Source organism: Mya arenaria, chromosome 3 (assembly GCF_026914265.1).
Source record: "Mya arenaria isolate MELC-2E11 chromosome 3, ASM2691426v1".
Lineage (NCBI taxonomy): Eukaryota > Metazoa > Mollusca > Bivalvia > Myida > Myidae > Mya > Mya arenaria.
This window is the reverse complement of record NC_069124.1, coordinates 87,419,052-87,440,955: the sequence shown is the minus strand read 5'-3', so window position 1 is coordinate 87,440,955 and position 21,904 is coordinate 87,419,052. Positions and strand designations below refer to the sequence as shown.

At 37.1% G+C, this 21,904-nt stretch overlaps 1 protein-coding gene across 1 annotated transcript in view; it reads right to left on the bottom strand.

Annotated features, from left to right (window-relative positions):
* The window catches only part of LOC128227015 (adenomatous polyposis coli homolog), a 50,996-nt gene that overhangs the window by 12,211 nt on the left and 16,881 nt on the right, over positions 1-21,904 (bottom strand). The window contains 8 exon segments of the mRNA XM_052937176.1: positions 3,036-3,137; positions 3,502-3,756; positions 6,428-6,545; positions 7,022-7,215; positions 8,563-8,776; positions 8,994-9,179; positions 12,308-12,416; positions 12,828-12,981. Of these exon segments, the coding sequence (XP_052793136.1) occupies positions 3,036-3,137; positions 3,502-3,756; positions 6,428-6,545; positions 7,022-7,215; positions 8,563-8,776; positions 8,994-9,179; positions 12,308-12,416; positions 12,828-12,981 (1,332 nt within the window).

Genomic DNA, 21,904 nt, shown 5'->3' with positions numbered 1-21,904 from the left:
AGTCGAATAATAAAGGGCAATTATTTGCATTAAATGCAAACTAGAGTTATCTTACTTGGTTAATTTAGTAGGTTGGATGGTTGAGTACCATTGTATCAAGAATCATATCCAAAGTTTCAATGCAATAACTGATGTATTTACTGAGATAATGACTTAAAGGTGCTTACATGCAAAACTTTAATCAAGGTGTGACGCCGAGGCCGCCGCTGCCGCTGCCAGGGTGAGTAGTATAGCTCTCCTTATTCTTCGAATAGTCGAGCTAAAAAGGGCATTAACTAAAAAAAAACCTGCACCCAGAGTTATGGCTCCTGTGCATTGTTTTTCTCCGGAATAAAATCAATCTTTCTAGCACAACAGACAGGCATTTCCGGTAAATTCAGTCGTGCTGGAAAACTCCATCTGGCATCCCCCCATGCCAGATGAGTCACGCGCTGTGACGTAATACTTTCAATTTCTTTTATTAAACACTTAATGTAACCATAGTTATCAGATTTCAATAGACGAGTTCCATTAACATTAACTTTACAAAAATATTCCTTAACAAGAAACGCCGCAATGCAACGAAACCAATGATTTTTAATGATTGACAGAAGAACTTCAGCCGGTGTCTGTTTTTCTATTTTTAGTAAGTGACCTTGAACCTAGGGACCCCAAATGCAATCCATTGAAAGGTATCCATAAACTCTTCCTTTATACCAAGTTGTGTCAGGATATGTCAACCCTAACTTAAGTTGTTCAGTTTCAACCATTTTTCTATTTTTAGCAACAGTGACCTTGACCTTGAATCTAGGGACCCCAAACACAATCCCATGAAAGGTATCCATAAACTTTTCCTTTATATCTGGTTTGGTCAAGATATGTAGACCCTGACTAAAATAATTCAGTTTCAACTGTTTTTCTATTTTTAGTTACAGTGACCTTGACCTTGAATCTAGGGACCCCAAAACGCAATCCCATGAAAAGTCTCCATAAACTCTTCCTATAGACCAAGTTTGGTCAAGAAATGTCAACCCTAACTAAAGATATTCAGTTTGAACTGTTTTTCTATTTTTAGTAACAGTGACCTTGACCCTAGGGACCCCAAACGCAATCCCATGAAAAGTCTCCATAAACTCTTCCTATAGACCAAGTTTGGTCAAGATATGTCAACCCTACCTAGGGTTATTCAGTTTCAACTGTTTTTCTATTTTTAGTAACAGTGACCTTGACCCTAGGGACCCCAAATGTAATCCCATGAAAGGTATCTATAAACTCTTCCTGTACATCAAGTTTAGTCAAGATATGTCATCCCGAACTAAAGTTATTTAGTTTCAACCGTTTTTCTATTTTAAGTAACAGTGACCAGGACCTTGAACCTAGGGACCCCAATCAAAATCCCATGAAAGGTAACCATAAACTCTTTCTATAGACCAAGTTTGGTCAAGATATGTCAACCCTTACTAAAGTTATTCAGTTTCATAGGTGAGTTTGACGCCGACCGACGTGATAGGGAAGGAACTTATTGACGTATGCAGTGAATACAAATTACTGCGCGTCATGACGTCAGTAAACATCATCGCACGCGCTTTTTGGTGAAATGTACAAAAACACGCTTTCTTATGTATTTTCTTCACAAAAAAAATGTAATTTAAGGTATGCTAGAAAAAATATCTATCATGCGTGTCTGTTCCGGATAGAAAAATCCGACCCTTGGGCACGCTGCGTAGCCGGTAACTCGGCAAGCCTCGTTACCTGGCAACGTAGGTGCCCTCGGGTCGGATTTTTCTATCCGGAACGGGAACACATGACAGATATTATTAGTATATCTGGTTTGAAGTCAATAACTTAAAGCCTTTTCAAGTTATGCCCCGGACAAAAAATATGTATTGGGCATTTATTAAGGCAATAACTAAAAAAATAGTTATAATCCTTGTACACTGCAATTCTCCTCAGTGAGATCTGTTGTCTATGTCATTACCTCAAGAAATTTTCAAGCTATGCTACAGACAAAAAATAAGTAAGAAAATTAACAAAAGGCATTAACTCAAAAAAAAAAATACAGCTAGAGTTATGGTTACTGTGCACTGCACTTCTCCTCAATGAGATCTATTTTTATAAGAAGTTTAATGTCAATACCTCAAGGACTTTTTGAGATTTGCTCCAGGCAAAATATAAATATGAAATTAACACAGGATAATTACTAAAAAAATACTGGATCCAGAATTGTGGTTCCTATGCATTGCACTTCTCCTAAATTATATATATTTGCATACAAACTCTGAAGTCAATACCTTAAGGACTTTTTTTAAGTTATGCTCCGGACTAAAATCAACTGTAAAAGTTAACAAAGGGTAATAACTCAAAACATACTACACCAAGAGTTAAGGTTCCTGGGCAGTGCACATTTCCTCAAAGTTTTTTATGGTGTTGAACATGTGTACCAAAAAAACCAAACCCGTTGACCCTGTCATAAGTAATTGACCAGAAACCATATTTGCTAAATGCAAATATTAAGTTGAAAAGTGACCATTGCACCGCAAACAATTGGTAGTTTGTAACCAAAGTAGAACTTGTCTTGTATTTCATTTTTGTGTGTACACACTTGACCTGCATTTTATTGTGTTAAGCATGTGAATTAAAAGCATGGGTAAAAGTTGAGAATTTTGAAAATCCTGAAAAATGCTGGGGGCCTGGGGGCCGCAGGGCCCCCGGTCGGGTCCAGGGCGAAGCCTTGGCCAGGGGTCCAGAGGCCCCCGGAAGCTCCTTGAACATAGCCATTTTAGTGGATATGAAATGCCTTTTCCAGGCTTTAATTTTAAATAATGAGGAGTATTGGAATAAGGTTTTTCAGACAAATATGACTATGAAAAAAGTTTTAAAAAGTATTTACATCTGTCTACTCTTTCATGAATTATCATCCAGAGAAAAAACGCCAAGAAACACTCACACCTATAAATCCCACTCCCCCCAAAACTTTTGCAAAGGGGTATTATATGGTACAAAAACTTTTAGTCAACAAAATATCATTTCAAATCATTTTATTAGATTAGACATACCTAGAGTGCAAATAGCATGCCGGTGTTCCTCATCAAAAGAGAGTTTCATGAGCGTAGCAATAGCTGGCCCCGGGTGGTGGTCCATGGGATCTGGAGGGGGCACTGTAAACAATGTACACGTCAAAACACACTCAAAAATACAGTTGTTGTACATTATAACAACACTGTAAAACATTATTTCGAACAGAAAATTGTCAATATGCTCAAAATTTCTCCTATTTAAAAGCTGACACCCGATTTTCTTTACCCACATAATGATTATAATGAAAACAATAAAATTTGTCATATTCATTTTTCAACAAATCTATTTAATTAAAGAATTCATAGTGTAATCAAAATACAGATTTTTAAGCAATGTGAAGTTAATCTTTGTAAAGTCTTTGGAAGTGCTTAAGTTTTATGTATTACAGAATGGATAACAGTTTAATAATAACAGTTATGCTGCATGACCAAATAAATTATATACCAAGTTGTCTGCCCTCCTCCTCTTCCTCGTCCGATGAGGTGTCACGGAGCTGGTCACAGTGGCCACGTATCTGTTCCAGTAGTCTGAGCACCCGTGCCTCACGCCTCCCCCTCTTGTCATCTGGGTGTGAGTGAACAATGTTGTGAAGGGCGGCCGCAGCCCGGGCTCGTGCTGCCTTGCTGCCCCTGGTGTTGCCTAGCAACCCAGAGTCCTGGTCAGAACCATGCAGCAGTTGAATCAGCAGCGGCAGACAACCTGCAAACATGAGGATTTGCTGGAGTGAAACCAACATTGAGTGAATTGCAGAATATTGTAATTCCGCTTGTTGTTTACAAATAAATATGACCAGTAGAATGCCTTATAGTCCTCAATCATGGATAAAAAAGTTAGTGGTTCATGGATAAATGAAAACACAATAATCCATGCACTTGGTCAATGGTTTTTTACAGCAAGGAAACCAAATACTAAACATTGAATGTTACTACAGGGCTAGACATTAACTTTTTATCAGGTATCCAGCAGGATAACCTAATCTTATAAGTTTACAGGGTGTAGGGTATAATTTCACAAAAAAGTGATGTTTTGTAAAGTTGCATTTATTTCTATACATTAAATTCAGAAGCAATCTAAAGGCGTTGTTATCAGTAAATCTTTGTTATTCAGCTACGGTTTTGGTTACATTTGGAGTGCACAAGATGTAGGAAACATAGATGTATTTAAAGATACTTTTAGACAAGGACTAATTGACTGGATCGTCCAAAACTTGCATAACAATGTTAGAAGTTCTTCAAGGTGGCACCATCATAAACATTACAAAACATTACTAAATACAGAAAGGTACATACATTTGGAAATTCCATAAAAGTATAAGATTGATTTTGCTAGATTTCGCTAGATTTCGCTGTTCAAACCATAAACGAAAAATGGAACTTGGTAGATATATAAATACTCCACAAGATGAGAGACTTTGTTTATATTGACTGGATCAAAATATGACAGTTATTGATTGAGAATATCATGCATTCTTCAATGTCCTAAATTCGATATTATTCATAGACAGTATCTTCTGAATTGGTATTCATCTTGTAATAATTTAAATCATTTATTCTCTTTAATGTCTACTGAAAATGATTATACAATATTAAAGTACAATCTGTAAACAATCTGTTAAACATGATAAATATTTATATCTTATGTTGCAACTATAATGTTTTTTTGTTGTGTATTTTGGGTCGGTGGCCTTAGCTTACTTGAATAACTTGAACTGAATTGAATAAATAAATTGAAAAATAAGTAAGATCATGCAAATTCTAAAACAAGATCCCTCACCAAGTACATTGCTATTTTCGCTGTTTGATCGTTTTGACAACTTTATTTGTCTTAAATGAGCCATTTCTTGCATAAATGTGTGGAACCCAGTGAGATAAGACTGCTGACAAAATATCAGATCACAGTTTTTAATTTTGACGTTCTGAATTTTTGTAATCTTGTAAAAACGATACTAACGCTTAAAGAACAAGAGGCCCAAAAGGGCCTATGCTCTACTGGCATGGCTTTTGTGGTCATATCAATCTACAGCATGTATGTATGATAAAAGGCAACAGACATATAGTTTATGTTTTGTGTTTGGGTTACCTGAAAACGTAGCACGTTCAACATCTGAGCCCAGAAAGTATTGTAAGCAGATTAGTTGCATGAACTATTTTAATATGTGCCAAGTAAAAGTCATCTGACAAAAAAAAAATGCTTTCAAAACTGTACTCATAGTAAAAATTTCTGTAGTTTTAAAAGTTAAAAAAAGTTGGTCAAAAGGTCAAAGTCAAGGGCATCCTAGGACAACATTGATCAATTTGAACAAACATTCACAATCAATTGTGCTGAGATGGATGCACGAACACACAAAAAGATTTTCAAACCTTTCCAGATTTATGTTTACCAAACCTGTGAACCCTGGGTGTGGCCAGTAATGACACCAGGTGCATAACTTAAACATTCACAACCAATTTTGTTAAGATGAATGCGCAAACTACAGAACTTAAAGCTAAAAAATGGCCTTTGGGCTTTCAACAAGAACAAGGCAGAGTAATTCACAAAATCAACTGCAGAAGCAAAAAGCAAATTGTCTCTCAAAAACCTAGACTTGCAAATTGTCTCCCTTAACTCTAGACTTGAATTTACATGTACATGTAAAATAGAATTCGCTCATGCAGACCTGGCTAAAAATAGAAAGCATTTCTTTAAAACTTTCATGGCCCATAATCTAGGCATTTATGGGCGGATTTGGCTGGTTTTCGAAAGGAACCGAGCTCTAATGGATATCTAGATACTGTACAAGTTTCATCGAGATACAATCAAAACTGAAGACTGTATCGTGTTCACAACCAATTGTTTACAGACACACGAACGCACAACCGCACAGACGCACATACTACGTATACATTACCATCGCATAAGCTCTTCTGGCCTTTGGCCAGTAGAGCTAAAAATGAAAATTTCAGCAGTTTTCCAAACAATTGAGATTTGCTCTAAAATGAGTTATCTTATGTGACTGAATTGAGGGTAATGATGCCAAAATAAGCTGTTTCTAAGACAATTTAAAAAAATATATGTCAAAACGGTCAATCTGTGAGAGCGCAGCTTTAAAGGTTACTTTAAAACTCTTGTGTGCATGACCTACATCAAGACACGACCACTAAAACACTGTCTTTAATAAAACTGCTACCTCTTGAATGTAAAAAAAAACAATTGTTGTTACCTACTTTTCTTATCAAAGATGATGCATTTCAGCAATTAATGAAGATTTTATCAACACATTAATTTAATCAGGATTCGTGATGATCCAATGAAAAAGCAGCCTCTATTGTGTACAGAAGGTTAATCTTAGATTTGACCTAATAAACTAATCTTTGACTGATGGCGCTATTACCTGACTGCCTCATGGCTATACAGCTGTCCTGGGAGCTGGACATGGCTAGCAAGGTCTTGCTCATGTCATCCTTGTCATGGGTGCCCAACATCGACAGCAGCCCGTACACCATCTCCACCTGGGCAAACACACACAGGAAACACACATGTAGCAGAGGAGGACAAGAGAATAAAGAGACCAGTTATTCAAAGAAAGCTAATATGGATCAAATGCAATTTTAATAGGTAACAAAAAATGATATTTCAGAGATTTTAAATGAAATAAAAACTCTTAAATGATGTATATTTAAGTTACAGGGCATAAATGGCATTAAAAAGGAGCTTAATTGATATTGAAGCTAAAAAAACAGTTACTCACAGGTTAATAGCGAGATGTGTGTAATCCCCCAAGGTTTACATTTCTATTGCTTTTATTTGATTTTAACCCTCCACTTTTGAATGAAAGGTTTTAAAGTTTGCTCTTGTAAAACCACCACAGTGGTTACAAAATTGAAAGCAAAATCTGATCAATACAACTTGCAGTAGCTTCTAACTGCACAATAATGATAATACGGTACAAGATCATTGCAGTTGACAACAAACCATAAACCTTTACCTTTGTGCCCAGTTGTTGGGGAGGAATTTGAAGAGAAATTGGACCCACTTGCTGGTGATTCTGTTGTGACCTTGACTGGGTTTGACCTTTCACACCTGACCCTCGGGAGCTGCTGGTGTTGGTAGAGTTGAAGGACATCACACTGGCAAGGTCACCATGGTGACCTCCACTCTGGGACCTTGGAATTCCTTCTTCTGTACAACAAAGAATTTGTGGGGTATTTAAATATACATATATGTATCTGAACAATATATATATATATATATATATATAGTACACATGTTACTACATATAGTAATACTAATTCTGCTGAGATATATAAATTATTCCAGCGAAATGGCTAGGGTTATTCAAGGACAGATTCTTATGAAGCTGCTCCTAGGCCTGATCGACCCTTGCTGTGCTCAAATATATTAAAATTAAGGTCAAATTGGACGATGTAAATACAAGAAATACTTGAAGAATGGAAATATTGCCACTTGGGCAAATATCAACCAAATGCCATGGTCAACTTGATATTAATCTATAAATGATGAATAACTTTGCTATTAAGTTCATGGAGCCCATGCTTTATATTTTTCATTTAGGCCTTATGGCTACAACTTTATTTTACACTAGAGTTATTGCTTCAAACACTGAATATCAGGACATTATTTCATGAAACAATCGCTATCACAGGAACGTGACAAATGCCCCTGAAAATTCTTGTTGGGCAGATCAGAATCAGTAGTAACACTTAAGATGTGAGATGAATATACTATAACATTAATTTGCTGAAATCCCTTTTGAAGTCTTGAAAATATTGTCACGTAGTTGGTACAAGTATATTTAACAAAACCAATTACAGATGAGGAAAACCTTAAAGAATGATGCATGAGGGTATGATTTAACTAGCACCAACACTTGGAGGCGGACCCAAATGGAAAAGGCAGAACTCATGTAAATTGTGTACAAAATTCTATATCATTCAAATGAAAATAATAAACATGTTTGCATTGGTCCAAGGTAAGCAAAGGCTAAAAAGCTTTTTTTTATTTGTCTCTTCCTTCTGGTATCAAACAAGACTTCTAAAGGCAAAGCTTATGCAAGTAACTTAAATTATTGATTTAAAATTATAAGGTCAATATTGGGAAATGATTTGGAAACAAAAAATTACAAGAATAAAAGAAATGACTGTACAAGCCTAGTTTGATTGGTGCCATATGTATCGTCATTGAAAATGTTAAAAAAAGCAAGCAAAAAACATGGAATGCTCAAGACTCACACCGTTACACCTCAGAATGACTAGGGGTCATTTGCAGGTAATGTTCTATCTGCAAGTATGAGGTTCATCAGCCGAAGTGTTTATCAATTATTAACCTTAACCTTTGACCAAATAACCTCAAAAGGGGTCATGTGCAAGTTATTGATCGGCAAACTGGGATGGAGAGTGCGATTACTAGGGGGAGGGAGGGTGTGTGTGTGTGTGTGCCGGGGGGGGGGGGGGGGGGCATTGAAATCTATAATTGAAGTCCTATTGCCAATAAAACAATAGTCCTTACCTAACTGCCAAGCCCCATGATAAATGGCCCCTGGTATATTCTGTCCATATGTAAATGCACTATCTCCGTGCTCTGCATCCTCAGTCTGTGTTGCCATGGTGATTGTGTCAAGCTCCTCCCCCTCGCTGGGCGATGAGTGGGCAGAGTCTGTGGATGAGTGGTGGCGCAGACGACCCTCACCCTCAAGGTGGCTCGGGTTTTCTTCTTGTAGGATCTGAATAAGAAACCATTATCTTAACATCTCACAATGATGCCTTGACTTTTGGTTCAACCAGTAAAATAAATGCAAATCTTGATGTAAACTAATTTGCTTCTCCTACAATGTTGTCTTTTTCTCTCCTGTTCAAACTGGAAACATTGTATTAGGTTTTGAGCTATTGTCTTTATATTTGTTTCACTTTTCCCCCTGCATGTGGCTGTTTTTTGTTTACCTGTTGCCTGTGTTGTTGGAGTGACTGCATCTCCATGACTAGACGGTGTATGCGGTGCATGCGGGCATCACGGCGCTGGCTGATCTGCTCGTTGGAGCCAAAGCTCTCTAGCATGGTGTCATGGAGTCGCTGGATCTCAAGCTCCAGGTGCTTCCTTGCTGGACCCTGCTGCTGCTTCCCAGGGTGCTGCAAACATGTAGAGCTGTTACATTTCCTCTAACCCACACCTTGTTAAATGGTTTTGATGAATTTGACAATCATGAGAACTGAATTGAATTTAGCTTCATTCTGAATTTTCTAGTGTAAACTACTCTTTTTTGGTAATGAAATGCTCAAGAAGACAGTCAAAATAGCAGTCATTCCAACCTGTCCACTATTATGAGTTTATGACTGTATCTTTAACTTCTTTCAGGTTTAAATGGAGTATGACAGAGAGAAAAGGAGGTAACTAATTAACGTTTAAATTTGTTTGTTTTGATAGTTCATGCCTAAAGATTCAGAATGAGAATGTTCTGCAATATGGCTTGCTTCAGATTTAGCATTCATTTCCAATAACTCTGCAAAAACAAGCAGCAAAGTGCTCAGTATGCAGAATTGTTTGCAGAAAATAAAACTTGCCAACTCCTGGAAAATTTCCCAGGAAAAACATGGTGAGCCAATGTTATAAAAACAGTGAGTCTATTTTTTTCCCAATTAAGCAGCTCTGTGGCTTCAGCACACTAGGCAAATCAATGGCAGTGTTCACTGGGCTGACATGTCAATCAATCAGGGCTAGAAGAGAGTAGTTGCTCTATGAGCAAGTGTGATAATCTCTGGGGGGACTTATCCTTTAATTATTTGGGAAAATATTGACATATTTGATTGATACAATACTGTGTGCTTATGTTGACCCTTTTAACCATTATCAAAGGAATTGCATTTGCCAGTGCTGGTTGATGTTTACTTCTTTTCAAATACTTTTACATGTTCAAATAATAAAGGTAAACTGCCTTTGCAAAAGGTGCACCCAATGCTCAACAAACATTTAATTGCTTTTATCAAAAAGCGTGCATCCAAACATAATAACTTACGATAACATGGTTATATTAAGATCCCAACATTATCACAGAGATGTAAGGGTACAGTGATGTTCCCCAAGTTTACTCAGGTATCTCTATTCCCGGGTAGTTACATCAGGGCCATTCTAGAACACTCATGATGAAGAAAGTGAAAACCTTCAATGAGCAGAGCAAACCCATTTGTAAACTGGCCCTGATCCAACTACTACTAGTGATCATTATTACAGCCCAGGTACATCCTCCTAATGTTAAACATACAATGTGTTCAGAAATGTTACCATTTGTGTCTCTCTCATCCATTGTGACATTCAAACAATTTAGCAATTCCATACAATCAATGATTCCATTCTTATAAAAGCTATATCCTTTCAACTCCATGAGCAACACAAGTAATAAGGACTAGTGACTGATACCTGTCCACATTACAAAAAGGGGCATTTCAGATTGGTTGGAAATGGAAAAGCAAAAATTGGTGAAAGGGGCATTTTAGGATTGTTGAAAGTGGAAAAGCAAAAATTGGTGAAAGGGGCATTTTAGGCTCGTTGAAAGTGGAAAAGCAAAATTGGTGAAAGGGGCATTTTAGGCTCGTTGAAAGTGGAAAAGCAAAATTGGTGGAAGGGGCATTTTAGGCTCGTTGAAAGTGGAAAAGCAAAATTGGTGAAAGGGGCATTTTAGGCTCGTTGAAAGTGGAAAAGCAAAATTGGTGGAAGGGGCATTTTAGGCTCGTTGAAAGTGGAAAAGCAAAATTGGTGGAAGGGGCATTTTAGGCTCGTTGAAAGTGGAAAAGCAAAATTGGTGAAAGGGGCATATCATAACCAGTTGAAAATGAAAACAAAAAACTCATTAACTAAAAAAAAAAAGAAAGAAAAAAAGGCTTCCCTTTCTTTTGTAGGCATGAAGAGCAGAGAATGAATGAAAATCTAAGCTTCTGATCAACTACATAGTTCTCGAATGATAAAAAGAACTAAAGTTTTTTGCAGTTTAATGGAATGATTATGGTTCAGAAAAACCTAAAGTTTTTTGCAGTTTAATGGAATGATTATGGTTCAGAAAAACCTATTTCGCTCAACAGTTCCAATCAACCACACTGATGCTATCAAGACAGGGCTTCCCCAGTATAACTACACACAGATCAGTATTCAAAAAAGGAGCATTATCACATATATTAAATTGTATAAGCATATGGTGTAATACTGCATTTGTCTGACAACCACCGATCCTCAATTAGAAAGTCTTGGTTTGGAGAACTATCACTGAACAACCACAACATCAGTAGTTAGACTCTGAAGAAAACTAACAATCTCACATTTGGTATTCATTTACAGTTCTTAAGCAAGTACCTCTGTTTTCTTACAGTTGTTTTTCACCAAAGTAAACTTTAAAGTGAAATGTTCTTTCATCAATGATTTTAAGTGAAGTATGGGTTTAAACACATCATCATCATCATACATCTAAGGGGGTTTAAACACTACCATCATCATCATACATCTAAGGGGGTTTAAACACTACCATCATCATCATACATCTAAGGTCATGAATCCCTCCCATGTAGTCTGAATTAATGGTCTAAGAACATCTAGGGTTATAATCATAAATATGGTATCAATTAGCTAAACGGAAGCTTGAAATTAAACCCATGCAGGTCTGTTATGCTTCATAGGTATTATAGGATGTTAAACTGTTTTTTATAAGATGACAGTGTTTATTTTTCTCAAGATTTTGGGCTAAAAAAAACAAAAACATCTTCCATTGGATTGTTCAGAAGGGTAAAAGTTTTATGAAATAAATGAACATGTACATTTTTGATTTTTCAATACAGGCATTGGGGTTGTTTATTTCACTCTCTGGAAAAAATAATATGTTTTAGAAATTGGAATGACCCCAAATTGTCCAGACCCCCCCACCCCCCTCTCAACTTAGATATGACTATTTCATTGATTAATATTGTAATGATTATACCTGTTATTTAAAAAAATAAACATAAACAAAATAACACAATACTCTATAATGATAATCAAACATGATTACTCTGGAATATTGGAAACACTGTTTTGCAAGCAATTATTTTTCACTACTTAAATATTTAAATTTACTTCATATATCTGTAACTTGAAAAATGCCTTAAAAAACTTAAAGTTGTACCTACATGACAAAAAACTTTATAATTAGAAACACACTTTTTATAAAAAGTATTGTTTAAGTGAACCACTGTACCCATTCCATCCTGCCCAAGACACCTCAGGTTTATGTACATACCCCATCTGTGACGGGGAGTGAGCGTATGCGACGGGAGATCTTGTCAATCTCATCGTAATACCACTTCCTGTTCTTCTCCTCAGACTCGATCTGCTGTATCAGGTTGGTTCTACAACACACAAACAAGGCTTGAACCAATGTAACTAGGCTGCATCAAGGATGGGACAACGAAATGGGACATCATGCCACTATACCCCTCTATCAATCTGAGTGACGTGGCTTTCAATGAGAATGCCAATGTACATATTAATAGAACTAAACATAAGAACGCTTCACCAAAACATTCAACTTTTAATCCACAATTTTCTTCTATAATGTATATGCCTAAGTATGTAGTAAAAGTCAACTTTAGCTTTGGATAAATGATCCAGTTTGGCCCAATACACTGCCAGAACACATTCTGCCTAGATTTGATGGTAAAGACATCCGGTTGATTAACTTCTTGGTATCATGTATACAAAGACATCCTAGTATAGTAATGTACTAACTAACTGAAACATGTCTTCCCTAGATCAATTACCTCTCATTTTCCAACTGTTGGACACGCTGTAGTATGTCACTCTCTGACTCCTTGTGTACCTCCTGCCTGTCCCCTTCTTCTGGCCCGTCCCCCTGGATACCAGGAGCATCTGTATCCACGACACCAGGACTGTCTAAATGTTCAGGACCATCTTCTGAAATGGTGTCAAAACATGAACATGAGCTTTCCAGTTTAAGGTGAGCTCACAGCTGGCCTGTTAAGGTTAGAAGGAATAATTATGTGGAGTATTAAGTTGAAATATCCATTTCTTCTGACAACAAGTGAACAACTAGTATGCTATGATGCTATTAAAATATGTAAATTAATATGTCTCATTTCAGGGCTTCATTCAACCTTCCGCATCAACTTTGAATTTAAATGACTTATTATGGATGTTTTGTCATTTGTTCAATACATCATGTTCACAGTGAGTGTCATCAGCATTAATTAAGTAGGCATCTGTTGGCCTGTGTTAGAAATCTGTAGTTGATTTTATCTTCATCCCTACTAAAGACAGGAGCAGAATCAGCAAGGAAAATATCATTTAATATGACAATTCTCTATTAAGACTTTTATTGGTCTCAAACGTTTTGTTCTAGAAAGAACATTATTTCAGAATTTCAAAAACTCAGACGGAAAGACAGATTTTTGTTCATCTAAACATCATGTTTAACTTCTTTTACAACGATTTGGAACAGTTCTACGTTATGCGTACAGTATTTAATTAATAACAGGTAAACTTTGCTCTATATGGATGAAAATGAATTAGCCTAGTATCGGCTGTATGGGTAGCCAGCCCAGCAAGGTCATCTAATGCAGAGTTGTACCTTCACTGGTCTCAGATGAGGTGTCTCCTATCACAATATCTCCATCGGGATCGCTGTCATCCAACTCAAAGAACTCTCCATCCGACATTTTACACAAAACACACAACACTTAAGGTGCCATCTTATCTAATGTCACATAGCACATTGTAAGAATATTTTTTTCAAAGTAAATAACTTCCTTTTTTGTACTTTGAGTCTGTGAAATGTTTCACCTCTGTAGAAAGGACTGTTTGTAACTACTTTTTCCATATAATGTGATTAAAGTGATTTCCGTATCAAGAGACCTGTTCAAAATATATAATTCTATAAATAATTGGGAAATGTGAAACAAAGATGACCACTCAAAGCAAAACCCATCATAACAATGCATCCCAGCATAAGCACAGGAACCTTTCACAACCAAATCACTGAGCATTCCAGATCAGAACTGCAGAAAACTAAATATGAATCAGCATCACTTTCACACCTGTTCTCTCTACCCATCTGCCACTTTCCTCCACATCTCATCCCAACAGGAACTCAAGATGATTTCAATTAAACCAGCCTCAAATCATTTCCAGCAAAATCAAAGTTTTAAATTTGGAAAGTTTGAAAGCAGCCTGTGAACAGAAGCAACACAAGTGAAATAAGTGAAATACTTCACCATCTTCTCCATAATTTCTAAATGCTAGAGTCCGGAGTCAATTGCAAACTTGCAAATCAAAATGTTTTCAATAAATTTATAGACTCACCAAAGTTGAATCTGACCCTTTTACCATCCAAACAGCTCTTACTTTTCACGCCGACTCCACAAGGGCCATCCCACATGGCTGTATATACAACACATTCATTACCAGTCAGCAGACAAACAACTGCACATCTTGGCCATTAAATTCGCAAACAAATATACTAATTAACTTTCAATTCTATTTACATATTTGACATGTGAATGCTAAATGTGACACATTCATTATAATCTATCTTTTTCACTACAGTAACAGGGCACTACGGCCATGTTAATCAGTCCACAATGCCAACATTTGATTGTTGTAATGAAGTATCGAAAGGTAAAATCCAGAGAATTTCCAAAGAAGTTGATTGTTGATCAATACTCTATGATCTATTAATTAAATGTATCAACAGGTAAATCAATAAAATATGAACTAATTATGCAAATAAGACATTCAACCAAACTTCAAGGTAAAGATGCATTATAAATAAAAAGACACTTTAAATTCTTAAATGTACATGGTATCACACTGTGATCGGCACAATTTTCCAAGGTTTGCAGTCACCAAAATTTGGTACAATAGATCATATAAATATGAGCAAACATAAGACACGCCAGTTGGCTTATCAGCTGTGGTGAAAGCTGCAGACTGCAGGCACCAGCAGACACAGGACATCAAGGTCACCAGCAAACCCCGGTGTGAACCAGGCCTGACAAACCTTCCAAAATGTATACCAGTACACGATTGACTCAACAACAAATCGTGATTATCATTTATGATCTTGTCTGAAACACTTATTCCACTGAAACCTTAATTGACCTTTAACAATACACATAAAATCATTTGAAAATCTATAAAAAACACACACGTAAGAAAATCAGCAAAATTTCATACACAATCTGCACATCAATCCTGGGTTACGTGCACAAGCTACAGTATCAGATCAATGTTGCCTGCATATCCCAACTATAACTTTTCATTCCGTATTGATCACAGCACATCTGTTGCAAAAATGCCACTTTGGGGCAGAAAAGACAAATATCAATGAGTTTTTGAGCATAAAAAACTGTTATTTAATATTTATATTCACAGGCTGAACAAAAAATCGCAAACCTTCATTCACACAAAACTATCCAAATGTTCATGGATGTATACAATTCAAACATGAACCAAAAATATTTATCCATATTGATATGATAATGAATCATCCCTTATACAAAATACCTGTATTGTTTTACATTAATTCAACATCAACTACACATATTTTCCCATCCAAACGTTACTACAACAATTCAATTTGCTCCTGGCTCTAATCTCCATCTATACGATTATTCCACTTTTGACACAAAATCAATGAATACGAAATTCAATGACAATACTCCAACCTATTTCCAGTAAATATTCACACAAAAATCAATGAGTTAACCAGACTAACTCCACAGAACTCATCTCAACATGGTCACACAGTTCCCAGGTCTATAGTGACTCCCGGTGACTCAAGCCAGTCAATAGTCTTTTTTCATCATCATCAGAGTCTCCTAGCCCATAAGACATGCTAGTTTTCTCTGGAGGCTGGCAGTGAACATTTCCCTCTATGATTCATGCTTGTTTTCCTCTAGATTAACTTACTGTTCACTGGCAGATATTGGAAGATTGGGAAATAACGTGCTACATGACTTTACTTTCCTGTAATTTGTGGTTTGATTTTCCTAGTCAACAACATCATTACCATGACCAACAGTTGAATTCAGCCTTATACTTAACTGCACTAGTCTATTACAAAAATAAACTGTACCTTCTTCCTTGCATGCATATCAGTTTTGCTTTATGTTTATGTCCAATAACATACCGGTAATGTTAACCAGAAGTTTTCATGATTTTTAATGAAATAATGTAATGCAGCATCGATCAATCTTGTATTTACAGCAGTTTGAATAAGTACAGGCCACACATCTTGTATTGGTAATACATTTGAACTGTTAGTTCAAAATCTAGAATTTCTAAATCATGGCTTAATTGTTACAATTGTTACCTTAGCCAGTATGCGAAAAAGAAGTATAAGAAGTATTTCTAACGGTTGCATTCTTTTGCTCTGTAAGTTCCAAAACATGAACAATGTACCAATAAATGTCCAGGGAGCAAAACTGTTCAATAAAAGATGCTGCATCAATACAAGCAATAAGTTCTTTCAAGTCTCTGACATTTTTGTTGTTGGGAGTAGGGACGTTCAGTTATTGACCCTATCAAACATTAAACATATAAATGGCAAACATCCCAAACTGTCTGGTCTGGATAAATTGCTGATCTTTTATTCCTATAGGCCAAAGAAGCACTTTCCACAAGACATTCAAGGCACAAACTCAGTTGTTGCAGAAAAAAATCTAATAACACCCTTATATATAGACTATGTGATACACAATACTGAATGTCATAGTTGAAGAACTTAGATGAAGGCATTATGACCATAGATTGGAATAATACAGTAGGAATCAATCTTTGCATAGTTAAAAGAGGTCAACGTTATACTTAAAATTGTTATTTCAAAGACAGACTGAAAAGAAAAGAAAAGAAAAACTAAGAAAATGCAGAAATGGTCTGATTATCCATGGTTGCGATGTCAAAATTAAACTTATAATATCACCATTTGATGTATATGATATAGAATCGTCTATATTACATCAGCTTCTACAGTAAGTTATCTTAATTATTACATGATATATAAACAGACTGTCAATGATTGGACAAGAAGCAATTTTCATAGACAAAATAAAATTCAATCAGGGTTCGAATTTAACTTTTTTTGATACTCGCAAATTTTTGCAAGTGCTTAAATTTTCAACTTGCAAAACCAGCCCCCCACTCACATTTTTTTAAGGCAAACCTTTCTGTTTGCTAGGAAAATGTATATATTGTATGGAAAACAATGGTTTAAAGTATAGTGTTATTGTTTTAACGAGTGATCATGTAATTGTACAATATTTAAAAAGATATCATCATATATGTAACACTGACAGTACGAACTGAGGAAGTCTGGTCAAGCCAGTATTAGTCTGTGCAAAATATTTTGAAAATGTTCCTTTCGTCATCTGTGTTGAGGGTCAGTTTAATGTTCAACTCCCTCTTCCAAATCGAAACATTTTTAACGGACAGATTATTTCATTTTGGCTTCTTTTTTTGGAACTGATTGATCAGTGCCATCAGCGATTTTAAAATCAACATGCGCAAAAAACCTTATCTTTCAGCTTGTCATCATTATACAGACTGTTGTCTCGATATGATTATCGCTAAATACTGCCGCCAAAAATGGACACTAAAGACAGTCTACAACAAGAGCTGTCACAGTATGTGACGAATGCCCCCGAATGTGACATTGACCTACGAACAAGGTCAGTACATGAAAAGTTTATCTTGCCTTTACGTGTCAAATACATATGGCAAGTTATTTTAAATTGCCTCTGAACATAAAAAAATACCACCCATACTTGACAACCTACACTGTTATGTCCTTATATTCAGAATTCCCTTGTGAATAAACACTTAAGTGTATCTTTCACCTTAGAGGTAGGGACATGGGTCTTGCACACGACACGTTGTCTTCGTATGTGGAACACATGTAGCAAGTGATTTTAAAATCTGTCCATACAAGGGAAAGTAACAGCCCTGACACGACAACCTATACTCTATGTCCTTATATGCAGCACTCCATTGTGAATAAACAGTAAGTGTGACCTTGACCTTTGAGGTAGGGACACGGGTCTTGCACGCGACACGTCGTCTTGGTATGTTGAACACATGTGTCAAGTTTTTTTAAAAATCTGTCCATACAAGGGAAAGTTACAGCCCAGACACGACAACCTATACTCTATGTCCTTATATGCAGCACTCCATTGTGAATAAACACTATGTGTGACCTTGACCTTTGAGGCAGGGACACGGGTCTTGCACACGACATGTCGTCTTGGTATGTGGAACACATGTGGCAAGTTATTTTAAAATCTGTCCATACAAGAGAAAGTTACAGCCCGGACACGACAACCTATACTCTATGTCATTATATGCAGCACTCCATTGTGAATAAACACTAAATGTGACCTTGACCTTTGAGGTAGGGACACGGGTCTTGCAGGCAACATGTCGTCTTGGTATGTGGAACACATGTGGCAAGTTATTTTAAAATCTGTCCATACAAGGGAAAGTTACAGCCCGGACACGACAACCTATACTCTATGTCGTTATATGCAGCACTCCATTGTAAATAAACTCTAAGTGTGACCTTGACCTTTGAGGTAGGGACACGGGTTTTGCAAGAGACACGTCGTCTTGGTATGTGGAACACATTTGGCAAGTTATTTTAAAATCTGTCCATACAAGGGAAAGTTACAGCCCGGACACGACAACCCATACTCTATGTCCTTATATGCAGCACTCCATTGTAAATAAACACTAAGTGTGACCTTGGCCTTTGAGGTAGGGACACGGGTCTTGCACGCGACATGTCGTCTTGGTATGTGGAACACATGTGGCAAGTTATTTTAAAATCTGTCCATACAAGAGAAAGTTACAGCCCGGACATGACAACCTATACTCTATGTCCTTATATGCAGCACTCCATTGTGAATAAACACTAAGTGTGACCTTGACCTTTGAGGTAGGGACACGGGTCTTGCACGCGACACGTTGTCTTCGTATGTGGAACACATGTGGCAAGTTATTTTAAAATCTGTCCATACAAGGGAAAGTTACAGCCCGGACACAACAACCTATACTCTATGTCGTTATATGCAGCACTCCATTGTGAATAAACACTAAGTGTGACCTTGACCTTTGAGGTAGGGACACGGGTCTTGCACGCGACACGTCGTCTTGGTATGTGGTACACATGTGGCATGTTATTTTAAAATCTGTCCATACAAGGGAAAGTTACAGCCCGGACACGACAACCTATACTCTATGTCCTTATATGCAGCACTCCATTGTGAATAAACACTGTGTGACCTTGACCTTTGAGGCAGGGACACGGGTCTTGCACACGACATGTCGTCTTGGTATGTGGAACACATGTGGCAAGTTATTTTAAAATCTGTCCATACAAGGGAAAGTTACAGAGCCGGACAGACAGACGGACGGACGGACGGTGCGATTTTAATATGCCCACCTTCGGGGGCATAAAAATGCATAGTAAGGAGTACCTGCCGCATAGTAACGAGTACCAGCCTGTGCGCATAACGTTAATCTACGTCATCAATTTCTGTGTGATTATCGGAAAACGAAAGTAGGCATTTCTAAAATTAGATGTATATCTATTGTGCAGGAATTGATCACTGATTATGTTCATATCTATTTCGAGGATTGCATATTTTCTGCAAATTTTTGCGAGTGTCTTTAAATTCAACTCGCATTTTTAAATTTTGGCTCACATTTTGAGAGTGTGCGAGTGCTATATTCGAACCCTGTCAATATTGACCTGCCTAGTTTATCACATGACATAATAATAGCACTGGAAAATTCACTTCAATAACACCATATTGACCTGCCTGTTAAGAGACCGAGGCTGTAAAAACTGTCTAAAGACTGGAAACAGATTAGCATAAGTCATAATATAAATTATATCATGCAGTATTATGTAATATAAAACATTTATTTACTTAGAAGCTATAAATATTGGGCTATTGCTCAGTTTGTAAGGAATTTTTCGTTAATATGAAGCATATTTCACAGTTAATCAGTAAATAATTGTAAACAAGAGATGTTATGCCCCCCCCCCCCCCCCTCCCCTGATCGCCATGTTGTCAGGATTATATGGACAATTGAATGAAATATGCATGGATTGAAATGACAGCTGATTTGTCACTGACATTGGATGCCATTGAGGCAGTTTTAAGATTATGACCATTCAAAGTGTGAGGATAGAGTGTGTTATGACCATGACCTTTCACTCTATGACCTCAAAATCCATAGGAGTCATCAGCTGGTCACCAAAAATCTAAATGTCAAGTTTGAGGGCCATAGGGGCAGGCATTGACAAGTTATCACACAGACAAGCTTTTTTTGTTCAAGGTCACTGTGACCTTGACATTTGACCCCTAAAATCATAAGGGGTCATCTACAGGTCAGACACAACTCCAAGTCAAGTTTGAGGGCCATGGGTGCAGGCATTGTTGAGTTATCACTCGAAACATTTTCGCATTCAAGGTCACTGTGAACTTGACCTTTGACCCAATGACTCCTAAAATCAATAAGGGTCATCTCCAGGTCAGGCCCAACTTCCATGTCAGGTTTGATAATCATAGTTTAAGGCATTGTTGAGATATCACTGGGAGAAGATTTGTTAACTTTTTTGCGTTAAAGTTTAAAAGGTTACTGTGACCTTGACCTGATGACCCCCAAAGTCAAGAGGGGTCATCTACTGGTCAGGCCCAACCTTCATGTCAAGTTTGAGGTCCATGGGTGCAGGTATTGTTGAGTTATCACTCAGACAACCTTTTACCATTCAAGGGTCACTGTGACCTTGACCTTTGGCCCAATGACCCCCAAAACAATACGGGTCATCGACAGGTCAGGCCCAACTTCCATATCAAGTTTGATGACCATAGGTCTAGGCATTGTTGAGTTATAACTCGGACAAGCTTTAAAATTATTTTACCATTAAAGGTCACTGTGACCTTGACCTTTCACCCGATGAGCCCTAAAATCAATAGGGGTCATCTACTTGTCAGGCCCAACCTTCAGGTCAAGTTTGATGACCATACGTCCAGGAATTGTTGAGTTATCACTCAGACAAGCTTTGGTCTACCGACGGACCGACAGACCGACATGTGCAAAGCAATATACCCGAAGAGGGGCATAATAATATTCTGCCTGGTCATTTGAGTTCAGGGGTGGATTCAGGATATGAGGTTAGCGGGGATGTAGCTTATAGGGGCATAACCTATGTCCTGTGCCCTTCCCTTAGAACCCAAATTTACATGGTTCAAGTGTTGGCAAGGGTTTTAGAGGTACTCCCCCAAAGAAATTTTTTACAATTTCTTGTCCACGAAAAAAGTGTATTTAATCATCATGCTGCATGAAGCTTTCCTAACAAATGCAGTTACATAATTAAATGCGTTAAAGTCAATAAAACTTTTATTGATATTGATGCCTTTTTAACTGAAATACAAATGTCAATACACAAGAGCAATAAAGAAAATTATTTTACTCTAAGCTATACCTAAAATCAAACTTTAAGCATAACAAGAGCGGGGCATTTTTCGTAACGAAAGCCAATCAATGGTACGGGTAGTTTCTCAGGAACATAAGAAATGTGTAAAATTAAGAAAGGGCAATAACTCTTACTAAAATGATCGAATCGAGTTAGCCCGACAATATGCGCTGCGTCACTATATTGTCAACAATCTGTGAAAGTTTGGTAGAAATTGCATGAAAAACGTAAGAGGAGTTGCGAAGAAACCAATTTTAAATGTAAAAAAAAGGCCAATAACTCTTTCAAAAATGGCTGAATCACGAAAGCCCGACAATATGCGCTGCGTCACTATACAGTCAT